The sequence below is a fragment of the Antechinus flavipes genome, chromosome 1, assembly GCF_016432865.1.
Source record: "Antechinus flavipes isolate AdamAnt ecotype Samford, QLD, Australia chromosome 1, AdamAnt_v2, whole genome shotgun sequence".
NCBI classification, from domain to species: Eukaryota; Metazoa; Chordata; class Mammalia; order Dasyuromorphia; family Dasyuridae; genus Antechinus; species Antechinus flavipes.
The window spans coordinates 682,838,359-682,850,633 of NC_067398.1; the positions used below are offsets into that span (position 1 = coordinate 682,838,359).

The 12,275-nt window shown below is 36.0% G+C and overlaps 1 protein-coding gene across 3 annotated transcripts in view; it reads right to left on the minus strand.

Annotated features, from left to right (window-relative positions):
• LOC127545360 (E1A-binding protein p400-like) overlaps window positions 1-12,275 on the minus strand; it is a 139,484-nt gene that overhangs the window by 18,146 nt on the left and 109,063 nt on the right. For all 3 annotated transcript variants that reach the window (XM_051972585.1, XM_051972584.1, XM_051972583.1), the window contains 11 exons: window positions 7,905-8,063; window positions 7,600-7,683; window positions 6,943-7,071; window positions 6,488-6,532; window positions 6,245-6,398; window positions 5,686-5,927; window positions 5,334-5,507; window positions 2,573-2,709; window positions 2,338-2,394; window positions 1,854-1,932; window positions 1,384-1,713 (listed from right to left, as the gene is read on the minus strand). In XM_051972585.1, the coding sequence (XP_051828545.1) occupies window positions 1,384-1,713; window positions 1,854-1,932; window positions 2,338-2,394; window positions 2,573-2,709; window positions 5,334-5,507; window positions 5,686-5,927; window positions 6,245-6,398; window positions 6,488-6,532; window positions 6,943-7,071; window positions 7,600-7,683; window positions 7,905-8,063 (1,590 nt within the window). The remainder of the gene's footprint in view (window positions 1-1,383; window positions 1,714-1,853; window positions 1,933-2,337; window positions 2,395-2,572; window positions 2,710-5,333; window positions 5,508-5,685; window positions 5,928-6,244; window positions 6,399-6,487; window positions 6,533-6,942; window positions 7,072-7,599; window positions 7,684-7,904; window positions 8,064-12,275) is intronic.

Below are 12,275 nucleotides of genomic sequence, written 5' to 3' on the forward strand. Positions count from 1 at the left end.
TCTCCACCTTTTAGAATTTTTTTTAAAAAAGTCTCTCTTTGACATTTAAAGGATTTTACAAACTGGCCCCCACCAGTTTGTTTCCTCATCTCATACATCTGATTGGCCAACTTGCTCTGCCTTGTCAAGGTTATTATCTTCCCCTCAATGCCTTTACTTAGCTCTTATTTCCAACTTTTGGACCTCCTCAATCCTGTTCAAAGAGCAACTCAAGGGCCAACCTTTGACAATCTTTTCTGATTCTCCACAATGCTATTTTCCATTTTTATCCCTAATCTCAGGACTAGAATTGCTTTTATTTATTCTGTATGCAGCAGGCCAGTCCAGGGACTGGCTCTATTATTAAACTGTGCATACTTTTTGATCCAACAGTGTCTCTACTGGGTCTATATCCCCGAAGAGATCATGAGAAAGGGAAAAGAACACATACGTGCAAAAATGTTTTAGCAGCCTTATTTGTAGTAGCAAGGAACTGGAAACTGAGTGGATCCCCTCAGTTAGGGAATGGCTGAATAAATTATGGTACATGAATGTAATGGAATATAATTGTTCTATAAGAAATGATGAGCAAGTTGATTTCAGAAAAGCTTGGAGAGACTTACATGAACAGATTCTAAGTGAAATGAGTAGAACCAAGAGAACATTGCACAGCAACAAGAATTACATGATGATCAACTGTGATGGACTTGCCCCCTTTTCAACAATGAGCTGATTTCAAGGCAATTCCACTTACATATATGTGTGTATGTGTACGTGTACCATATGCAATATGTATATATCTGTGTAGTATAGAATTATCATGGTAGTTATTTCTCCCCAGGAGAAGCTCTTTGAAGGCATGGACCTCCATTTTTGTCTTTGTAACCTCAATACTGAGTATTATGGTTGGTGCAGGGGATTTACTGGGTGCTTATTAAATTTAAATTAAAATGAAGAATTGAAAAATGGTTCTTGAATTCAGAAGCTCTCTTTGAGTCGGTCTTTTTTTTTCAGTCAGACATATATTTCCTATTCTTGGTTGATTCACCACTCCCATATTAGATATGTACTTCATTTAATAAATCCTATTAACAGTGAATAAAACACTAGGTAAGACACTAGAAAAAAATAATTCAAAGCTAATTATCAATTTCTTTTTTTCAAAAATATAGTAAGTGGACTTTTACCAAAAAATTTCCTCCATGCAGTATTATTTTATCTATGCTGCCAATATCAATTTTTTTTTTCATTTTGATTGAAGCAAAAGAGTGAGCTTTTGTTTTGTGATTTTAGTTTCAAAATGTTCACAAATTCACTAAAGAATCACTTCTTTTTTGGTTCATGCCAATTGGTTTGAACCATATGTTTGTCTATTTTTGTTTTTAAACACTTCTCCCTTCTCACCAATACTGCTGTGCTGGCCACAGTGGTAATTGTAGTCTGCACCTTTGTTTGCTGTTGTTGCTGCTGCTGTTGCTGCTGCTGCTGCTGCTGCTGTTGCTGCTGCTGCTGCTGTTGCTGCTGCTGCTGCTGCTGCTGCTGTTGCTGCTGCTGCTGCTGCTGCTGCTGTTGCTGCTGTTGGACTCCAGGGGGTTGAGCCTGAGGCTGGGTCTGACCTGCCTGCTGTCCAGCTGTTCCCTGCTGCCCAGGCTGCTGCTGCTGCTGTTGTTGCTGCTGCTGCTGTGGGGGCTGGGTGCCTGTCTGCTGCTGGGCCCTCTGCTGCTCAGCTAAAGCCTAAAAGGGCAAAAGGATACAAGAGATATGAGAAAAATCCCAACTAAAAACACAATTCCCTGGAGTTATCACACATTGATAGGAACAGCTTTTTTCTCCAACTAGAGAACATATGATCTGATTAAAATGTAGTTGTATACCTTTTTCTCTTTTGCAATTCTTTCAGCACGTAAAGATGCAACCTGAATTGGAGGCAGGGGTTTGTCATAGTTGATTCCACTGAAAGTAAATGGATTTATTAATGTAGGATTTATTAATCACCCATGCTCTGCTGCATGTCATGTTAATTGCTGCATATACCAAGACAAAAACAAAAAATAAAAGTTTCTGTTCTGCCCTACCTTCAGGTATTTGTATTCTCCTAGCACCGTCTTAACAGCTAAAACCCTTTCTTTCCCAAGCTACTGACTATCAACTGTTTAGTTTTCATGGCCACTGGAGTCTTTAAGGAATACAGTTTAAGTTATCAGCTCAGAAGCCAGATGAAGACTGAAGATATAGATCTGTCCCCTTCTCTCCATTAATGTGATTAACCCAAATTCAGACTCTCATAAATCTCACCTAATCTACTACAAGAGTCTTATAATTAGTTACAAGTCGGCACAAAAAAGCACATCCACATACCTTTCTGCTAGCACTGAAGCGTGCTTTGGATTCTTCTGGAAAGGATTCATGCCAAGTCTAAAATGGATGGAACAGAGAAGAGAGAAATGTTGAAAGCATAAAATTTTTCCAAACCAAAGAATGCCAGATGGAAAGGGAGATGTTTAAACTCTCTACATAAAAAAAGATTTACCACAAGGCACTATACTCACACCTCAAGCAAAATTAACAGAAAATGAGCATTGGAGAAACATACAAAGGCTTGATTGGGGGACTTCTCTTCCCGGCAGTCATTTTCATTAAATCAAAGTGATTTGTGTACAGCTGGGTATGGGTAGCATTCTCATCTTGAGCATAGATCTGGCTTGTACGAAGAGGACGATTGTTTTTGCTCTGAAACAAGAGAGATGAGAACCAATCAAAATTAAAACATCAGCAAGAACCTATAATTACCTCATACATCAAGAACAGGGTTTGCTTATTTGAAAGCTAATGGAGCTAAACTAAACTTTTTTGAGATTAAATACTCACAAACTTCCCTCAATTCTACCAGATATCCATATTAGTACAAACTTATTGAGGTATCCAAATTTGTGTGCCATGGAATTCAGCAGGGGAAATAAGTTTCTATTATAGAGTAAGAAGAATGCTGTACTGACAAACTTTCAATAATGAATGAAAGCACAACCATAGGAAAAGTTTGGAGTTACCATGTTAGATAAATTTTCCCCTGACTCAAATTCTGTTCAAATAAAGTTCTCTTTAAATAATAAGTTCTTACTCCCAAGAAATCTTAAAAGTGCAAAATATTAGAGTTGGAAGAGATATATTTATTTTATTCCAACCCTTACTTTACAGATGAGGAAAAGGAGTCTCAGAGAATGGAAGTGACTTGTCCAAAAGCACCAAGCAAATCAGTGACAGAGCTAAGACTCAAAACCAGGTCTCCCAATTTCTAGTCTGCGGTCCTCCCCACTTCGGAAGTCCTACCTCTACAAATTCTCATCATAAATACAATGGCAATGGAACTCCAATGGAGAGAACCAAGGATTCCTATAGAGACTGTAAGAATGTGTGTACATATATAGCTATAGATATAAGCAGCTAGTTTATTCTTAAGTAACACCTTTAATTAAGAAGGATAACTCCAAGGAAATTTAGAACCAGAAAATATGCATACAAGATTAAGATATCACAAGATAATTACAACTGTTCTACAGTTCAATATATATTGCATTTCCAAAACACAAAATTCAACAAAGACAGTGAGAAAAGGAAAGTGAAAAAAGAAAAAGAAAAAAAGATTGAAAGAGCATCACACAACACCAGATAATTAAATTATGCCAAAATCAAAATTAAGGAAGACTAAGTGGTAAAAGAATTCCTGTTGAGGTGTACCTTTTTGGCTTTGAGGGAGTGAGAATTCCACTTTGGTATCTCTGGTGCCAGCAGACTCTACTCTGCCACACCAGGGACCTGGGACCTAATTCTCCAAGTCTGATTCCCATGACCATTCTGAACTCCGATGGAATAACCATGGAGTGAGCTGCAGGAAGTCTTCTCCTGCTGGTGTTAAACGGATTACTAATTGTTCTCTAATGCCCAGAAGCAAATCCTTTAGCTCTAGGAATGAAAGGCACTGTAGCAAATTCTGAATGGTCAAACTTTTGTAAACAAAAGAATTCTGAGTCTGTTTTTTATGTGTGCTTCTTTGCATTGGCTCTAAAACAAGGTTTTCCAATTTATTCAGAATATCACCTTCATACCTTATAAATATTTTTTGCCTTTTTCTTTGGATTAGCTTCATAAATCAGCTATAAGAGAAAAAAACATTTTAGCTTCATTTTTTCTATATTAAGGTTATGGCTAATTACCATTAATGCTTCCAAAACATACAGACATTAAAGCACTTCAGGAAGTCTCATTTGTGAAGGTACCTCATAATACTATTATGAAGAAAGTTTGTTTTGTTCGAAGCAAACAAATGCTTCATTTTGAGATCAAAAATTTTCCAAAAAAAAAAAAAAAAAAAAAGATGATTTAGAATACAGAAACTAGGTAATTTTCTCAATGAATATAAAATTCTAAATTTATATCCCCCAAAAATATTAATTTGTCATCTAAAATTTTGGAGGACTCTCTAAAAATGCCTGCCTTTGTACCCTGTTACTATTGGAAAGATATAATCATTGTGACAGGAATCTAAGAATCTGGTTAGAGTGGATGTAGATTCTACCACCTATTTTTATTTACATATATATATATATCTCACCACAAATAGGGTATGGGACAGAGAGAGACTACTGCATTCAACAAAATACATTTTTACTGACATGGACTAAAGCCAGACAGATGCTTTCCAGTATTGTATAGTTTTGAGATTCTCCCATTGAGAGTCAAGCAGTCATGCAGCATGGAAGAGGTAGTTGCATGAGGAAAGCCAGATGAAAAAACAGAGAGAGACAACCAAACAGGGTCTGAGAGGAAAAACATTGCAAAGTGGAGACCAGAGTTATCATTATTTGTGGAGGGGGAAAAAATAGTTCTTCTTCCTTTCTCAATTAGGACACCCATTCTAGTCTGTTGCATTTTTTTTTTAAACAAAAGTTAATAAACCATTAACTATACTATAAATGTATTGTAAATTTCTGTAATTTTCAACATTCTTTTTTAAACTTGAAATAATATCTAATTCAGTCCCCCTGAAACCACTATAACTTGACAAGAGATTAAGGGAGGGTTTAGTGATAAAACAATTTGGCTACAACTAGTTCAATAATCTCTTCTACAACCAAACTAACAAGATTATAAGGTGACTTGAAGGAATGAAGTATGCTTATATGGTAACTTCACCGATGACTTCAGAATAGAATTTTGCTGCTGGGTGGAAAGTTTTGCTTCAAATAACAGATTTTTACAATGGCTTGATGAAAATTATTTGATCTAGTAATAAAAATTCTAAATTTCTGTTCTTTTATGCCTAATTTCTGGAAAAGCATAAGTGAGCTTAAACTTACCTTTCCCTCTTCTCTAGGAATGATGACATTTTCATAACGGTTTCGGCACTGTTTGGAAGATCGATAAACTCGGCTGCAGGAATTAACAACATCACTAACAAGATCCCAATTAGGAGTGTGCGCTGGTGACACAACCGTGAGATTTAAAGGAAGCTCAAGCAGCTGCTTTACAGCCTAAGGAGAGAAGTTTCAGATTAAAATATGTCCACAAAAGTATGAATCAATTTCTTTTTCTGCATCTAAGAAAGACTTACTACAGAAAACCACAGAAGCGAGGAATAGCATAAGGGTAGGGAGAGGCGTGGAGTAAGCAGGGAGAAGCAGACTGAAAGAATCATTGGCAAGGTCTCACCTGTAGCAGTGCCCAGTCTTCACTGATGAGCCACTCTGGGTTGTCCTGCCCAGTCTCTGCTGTTGGTTTGACAAAAGTTGGCAAAGGTTTGGCAAACTGGGTCTGCTGCTTCAAAAGAATGTTCTTCTTCTGTTCTTTGCCCTCTCGCCGCATTTTCAAAATCCCCGGAGTTGCCCGGTCAAAGAGGGATCGAGGAGGAATGACAGCCTCCCCATGCCGCTGCTTCTTCTTCCGACCAACAGCTAAGAAAGAGATGTTTTCTTTAGTAAGAATAGGACACTGGTGAAAGTGATCACAATGAGCAAAAGAAAGATACATACTACTGGGCAAAGAGACAATATCTACAAAGTGCTATGTTAGTCAGACCCCATAAAATGTGAACTTTTATCAATTAAAAATGTGTGTCCTATCCCCACCAGTGCAAAAAGGCATGAGCCAAATAACTAGATCCTTCAACCAGCAAGTAATATTGTACACTTTCCTAAGACTAGATACAGCCCAGATCAGCAAACAGTTGATGTTGGTTAAGTCCATTTAGGAATTGTATGGCCCCATTTACCAGAGGGATCTGTCTTGTGTCGCTTACGCTCCTTCCGGACATACACTGGAGGGAGCTTAGATTCAGGAATGGGTGTGTTCTCATACATCAGACACATGACTGAGTCAATATAAATGTCATTGTCATCTTGAGGAGGTGTGGGAGGAGTCCAAAGCTGTGCAAAGAAAATATTTGCCATTACATTTGTCATATAAATGTGAAATCGGCTTGACAGTGAAAACAAAATTAAATGAAGTGACTCACTGGCATAATTTCTGTCTGTCCATCAGTATCTTCATAAACATATTCCTGTAAGGGATATGGTGAATTTTAAGGATTTAAGAGAACACTGAACATTTTGCTTAAGAACAAGAAAAAGGATTTTAATTGTTGTATCCAAAATATGTATGATAAGCATATTGTGGAAAATAATATTCTTTTCCATAATAATTAGTAAGATTTTTACAAAAATCTCACCCCAGATGGCTACTTATGTTTTTAATCAGAAATGGGTCAGTTACATCTTTTTTATGGGAGATATATTTGATTTTAAGTTATACTTTATTATAGTTTTTAATATTAAAATTTATATATTTATAAAATAATAAAATTAAAACTATTTAAAAAATTAATACAACCATGTATGCAATCACAAACACTTCCAACAATGATGCTCAAACACTTTCTTTTCTGGGGCTTTAGGGGTACCCTAATATTACCATGTTGTAGGCATCTTCTCTGGTATACGTCAATAATTCTTCCTCTTCCTCTAACAATGCTGTGGCATCCCTTTCCTTAAGTCGTTTCATATTATTAGATTCCCACTCCTTTGAAGCAATTGCTACTTCCTAGGAACAGGATTTACCAGAAAAGACACTTCTAAAAATCTTGGTTCACAACAAAAAATCATAAGCACAAATTCTATTATGTACTACCACCTTCACTTCAAATTTCTTCTTCCTTTTTCTCTTCTTTTCATAATTTTAATTAAATGCAGACCTCCTTCTCTTACTATCCAATATGGATGCTAACACTTATTACTTGTAATCTAAGCTACATACCATTATTCTTGAACACACTCTCACTCCAATATGAAAATTATATACAAATTCACCCTCTGCTTAAAAAGCTTCTACAAGACTATCAGCAATTATATTCATTATTTGCATAATGCAAGGCAAATAACTTCATGGAAACCAAGATTCCTCATTTAGAGGATTTGTGAGGGAAACATGTATTATTTTAAAACTTAAATACAAAGTACTTAAGTTAAAATGTTACTATTATTTCTCAAGTAGAACTGTGTTAATTGTCTTGAAACTGCACGTTAAGTCATACCCCTTTTAAATTCAAGACACACAAAACTATTCTCTTACCTCAATATCCCTTGGTTTTTCCTGGTCAATGGAAGCATGGAATAATTCAAGGTAATTCAAAGCATACTTCTCAATTGGTGTGAGCTGTTTCAAAATACACATTTGTCAAAGATCATTAGTAGGAAGTTAATAATATTCAAGTCTTTTTCTCATTCCAAAATTTTAAATAATGAGTCACAGTCTATGTCCCTAAAATTGGACTTTCCATGTAGTAATCAAATATTGTTGTTACCCACATGGAGCTTGAATTTTTAAAATGAAAAAATTTTAAATAAAAATTGAAAAAATTTTTTAAATCACTGCACCTGTTCCATAAAGTCAGCTAATTCTTCTAATTGTGAAGGTTCTTCATTAACTCTTGGATCATCTAATTCTGATGACAGAATATCAGCACTTGTTTCAATCACTGTTGTTTCTTCATATTTTGGGGTGTCATCCTCCAAATATTCAATACTCTTAAGAGCCTTGAGAAAACACATTTTCAAGTAAAATTTTACATATTTTTAAAAGAATAATAAAAAGAAAAGTTTCTAAAATGTTTTATTTCATTGGGCATATTACATTACAAAAAGCACAGCCTTCTACCCCCATTCTCCACTGACACTTCCACAAAATCTATGTAGCACTATGCAAAAAAGTTTACAGCTCTATTTTTTACAATTTATTTAGGGAGAAAATACATAACATATACATAAAAGATTCTGATGACAAACTAAAAGAATTTATCTAAAAAGAACGGTACAGACAAGTGAAGAGTGAAACAGTTCTTAGAAGTCTTCTGGTTCACCCTCCCACCCATGAGGGTGCCCATTCAAGAGCATGCTTGACAAACTGAGGTCATGGCTTAAAAGCAGCCATGAGTAGGACATAAGTGAATAGGACAAGAAAGATATGAAAGACTCTGAGTTGGGAATGACCATAAATGTTCTAAGGACAATGGGAGGTAGAAGTACCTGATAAATCATCCAGTCCAAACTTTTCATTTTATAAATAAAAAAATCTAGAGGCCCAGAGAAGAGAAATGGCTGGCCACAGATCATTGAGGCAATAAGCAATGCAACCCGGACTGAACCTCACATGCCCTTTTAATCAATCCCAGTGTTTCCCCCACACCCAATATCTTCTCAGGAAAGACTGAAGGGTTTGTGATGGTATAAGAGAAGTTTAGATAGGATTTCAGGATACAGAACAAGGGCAACTTTAGGGACACTAAAGGTTATAAAACTGCCTGGAAGGACCAAATTTCAGTGTGAGTTTAACTAGCATGCAACTTCTCCTAGTAGAGCAAGTGAGATTATAAACTACCAAGTAGTCACAAGATGAAATTCACATCTTGGAAAGATGGTTATAGTAACTTGAGTGGAAAGCAAAAATTTGAGAGCATGAGAAAATATTGCAACTAACTAAGCAAGATTCACTAGAGTAGGGGGAGAGGCCTGGGAATGAATGCTTCAAAGGAAGGAAAGATGAGGCTTTAGATAAAGAAATCAATAAGAGGTCACAGATTCAAATACAACTCAACAACATAAGAATGAAAAGGAATAAGACAACAACAGGAAAATAGGAATAGGAATAGGAAAAGGAGAATCAGTTTCCAATTTTGGTTCTGCCCAAGTTATCGGATTTGATTTGTGCTTCAAAAAGCTATGGGATTCAAATAAAATGAAATTTGTTTAATTGATCTTGAAGGTTCTGTTCTAGCACTAACATTCTAGATATGCACTGAGTTCATTTTAAAAAAGAACTGAGAAGCAGCTAGTTGGTGGAGTGGATAGAGCACCAGTCCTGAAGTCAGGAGGACCTGAGTTCAGATCTGGCCTCAAATACTTAACACTTCCTGGCTGTGACACCCTGGGCAAGTCACTTAACCCCAATTGCCTCAGGGGGGGCAGCAGTGAGTAGGTCAGCTAAAAGAGATGATGGGAGCTTGGGCTGCACGAGGAGAGGTACAGCTTCAGAGTCTTCCTGTCCTCAGATCTCATCAGATCAAACTCCAACTGAAAAAACCAAAACTTGAAAAGCTAAAATGTGAACAAAGGAGGACAACTGAAGGGAAGGGTCCTGAGTACATGATATAGAAAGATCAGCTAAATGAATTAGGCAAGTTATCCTGGAGAAAAAAAGACTCAGAGAAGGACCTTTAAGTATGTGAACAGTTATCATGTGGAGAAGTCAGACTTTCTTTCTGACCTCAGAGGATACATCATGCACAGAATATGGAAGTCCCCACAAATAGAAGCATACCAAAGTAGAATGGACTATTTTAAGGAGATGTGAGCCCCACTTCTTAGAGGCAGAAGCTGGAGGATCACATCATGTATAAGAGAAATTCCCTTCAATTATGGGCTGAACCATATGGCAAATTAAATACTTTTCAACTCTCAACTTCTGCGATTCTAGATCAGAATGCTAAGGTCTAAATCCTGGGGGATTCTCATAGTCCATACCTGAAAAGTAGTGACATTGGGATAAGTAGAAAACCATGGGGTTTAGTCATTTCCTGAGGTTAAGAATTGTCATAAAGAAACAGGAACAAACAATAATGATCATATGTTAGAGAATTTTGCGAGGAAAAGAAAAAGAAAAGAAATATGAATTGCTAGAGTAATAAAAGAAAGTTCTGGGTTTTTTTATTTCAAAAGTAGAAATCCACACTTTTGAAAGAGCATGAGATAGTGGAAAAGGAGGTGATGACAAAGAAACAATCAGAATTAAACATCAATTAAATATCTAATGCAGGGCACTGTACTAGGTGAAAAAGAATAAAGGGAAGTCACAAACATTCTCCTCAATAATTTGCAATCTAACAGAAACAAGTACAAATATAAGGTACAAAGGACTATGCACTGAGAACAGAGGAAAGGCCCAGACAAGTTGCTATAAGAAATTTAAGGGACTTAAAAAATCTTCATAGAGGGGCAGCACTATTGAAGAACAAGGTCTTGAAGAAAAGGAAGTATGTTAACAAGTGAAAATTAAGGGGGGATACAAAGAGAAATTCCATTCAGAATAACTGTTGATACCATAAAATATTTGGGAATCTATCTACCAAAGGAAAGTCAGGAATTATATGAGCAAAATTATAAAAAAGTCTCCACACAAATAAAGTCAGACTTAAATAATTGGAAAAATATTAAGTGCTCTTGGATCGGCCGAGTGAACATAATAAAGATGACAATACTCCCTAAACTAATCTATTTATTTAGTGCCATACCAATTAGACTTCCAAGAAAATATTTTAATGATCTAGAAAAAATAACAACAAAATTCATATGGAACAATAAAAAGTCGAGAATCTCAAGGGAATTAATGAAAAAAAAATCAAATGAAGGTGGCCTAGCTGTACCTGATCTAAAATTATATTATAAAGCAGCAGTCACTAAAACCATTTGGTATTGGCTAAGAAATAGATTAGTTGATCAGTGGAAAAGGTTAGGTTCACAAGACAGAATAGTCAATTATAGCAATTTAGTGTTTGACAAACCCAAAGACCCTAACTTCTGGGATAAGAATTCATTATTTGATAAAAACTGCTGGGATAATTGGAAATTAGTATGGCAGAAATTAGGCATGGACCCACACTTAACACCATATACCAAGATAAGATCAAAATGGGTCCATGACCTAGGCATAAAGAACGAGATTATAAATAAATTAGAGGAACACAGGATAGTTTATCTCTCAGACTTGTGGAGGAGAAAGAAATTTGTGACCAAAGATGAACTAGAGACCATTACTGATCACAAAATAGAAAATTTTGATTACATCAAATTAAAAAGCCTTTGTACAAACAAAACTAATGCAAACAAGATTAGAAGGGAAGCAATAAACTGGGAAAACATCTTCACAGTTAAAGGTTCTGATAAAGGCCTCATTTCCAAAATATATAGAGAACTGATTCAAATTTATAAGAAATCAAGCCATTCTCCAATTGATAAATGGTCAAAGGATATGAACAGACAATTTTCAGATGATGAAATTGAAACTATTCCCACTCATATGAAAGAGTGTTCCAAATCATTATTGATCAGAGAAATGCAAATTAAGACAACTCTGAGATACCACTACACACCTGTCAGATTGGCTAAGATGACAGGAAAAAATAATGATGAATGTTGGAGGGGATGCGGGAAAACTGGGACACTGATGCATTGTTGGTGGAGTTGTGAACGAATCCAACCATTCTGGAGAGCAATATGGAACTATGCCCAAAAAGTTATCAAAATGTGCATACCCTTTGATCCAGCAGTGTTTCTATTGGGCTTATATCCCAAAGAGATACTAAAGAAGGGAAAGGAACCTGTATGTGCCAAAATGTTTGTGGCAGCCCTGTTTGTAGTGGCTAGAAACTGGAAAATGAATGGATGCCCATCAATTGGAGAATGGCTGGGTAAATTGTGGTATATTAATGTTATGGAATATTATTGTTCTGTAAGAAATGACCAACAGGATGAATACAGAGAGGATTGGCGAGACTTACATGAACTGATGCTAAGTGAAATGAGCAGAATCAGGAGATCATTATACACTTTGACAACGATATTGTATGAGGACATATTTTGATGAAGTGGATTTCTTTGACAAAGAGACCTAACTGAGTTTCAATTGATAAATGACAGACAGAAGCAGCTACACCCAAAGAAAGAACACTGGGAAACGAATGTGAACTATCTGCA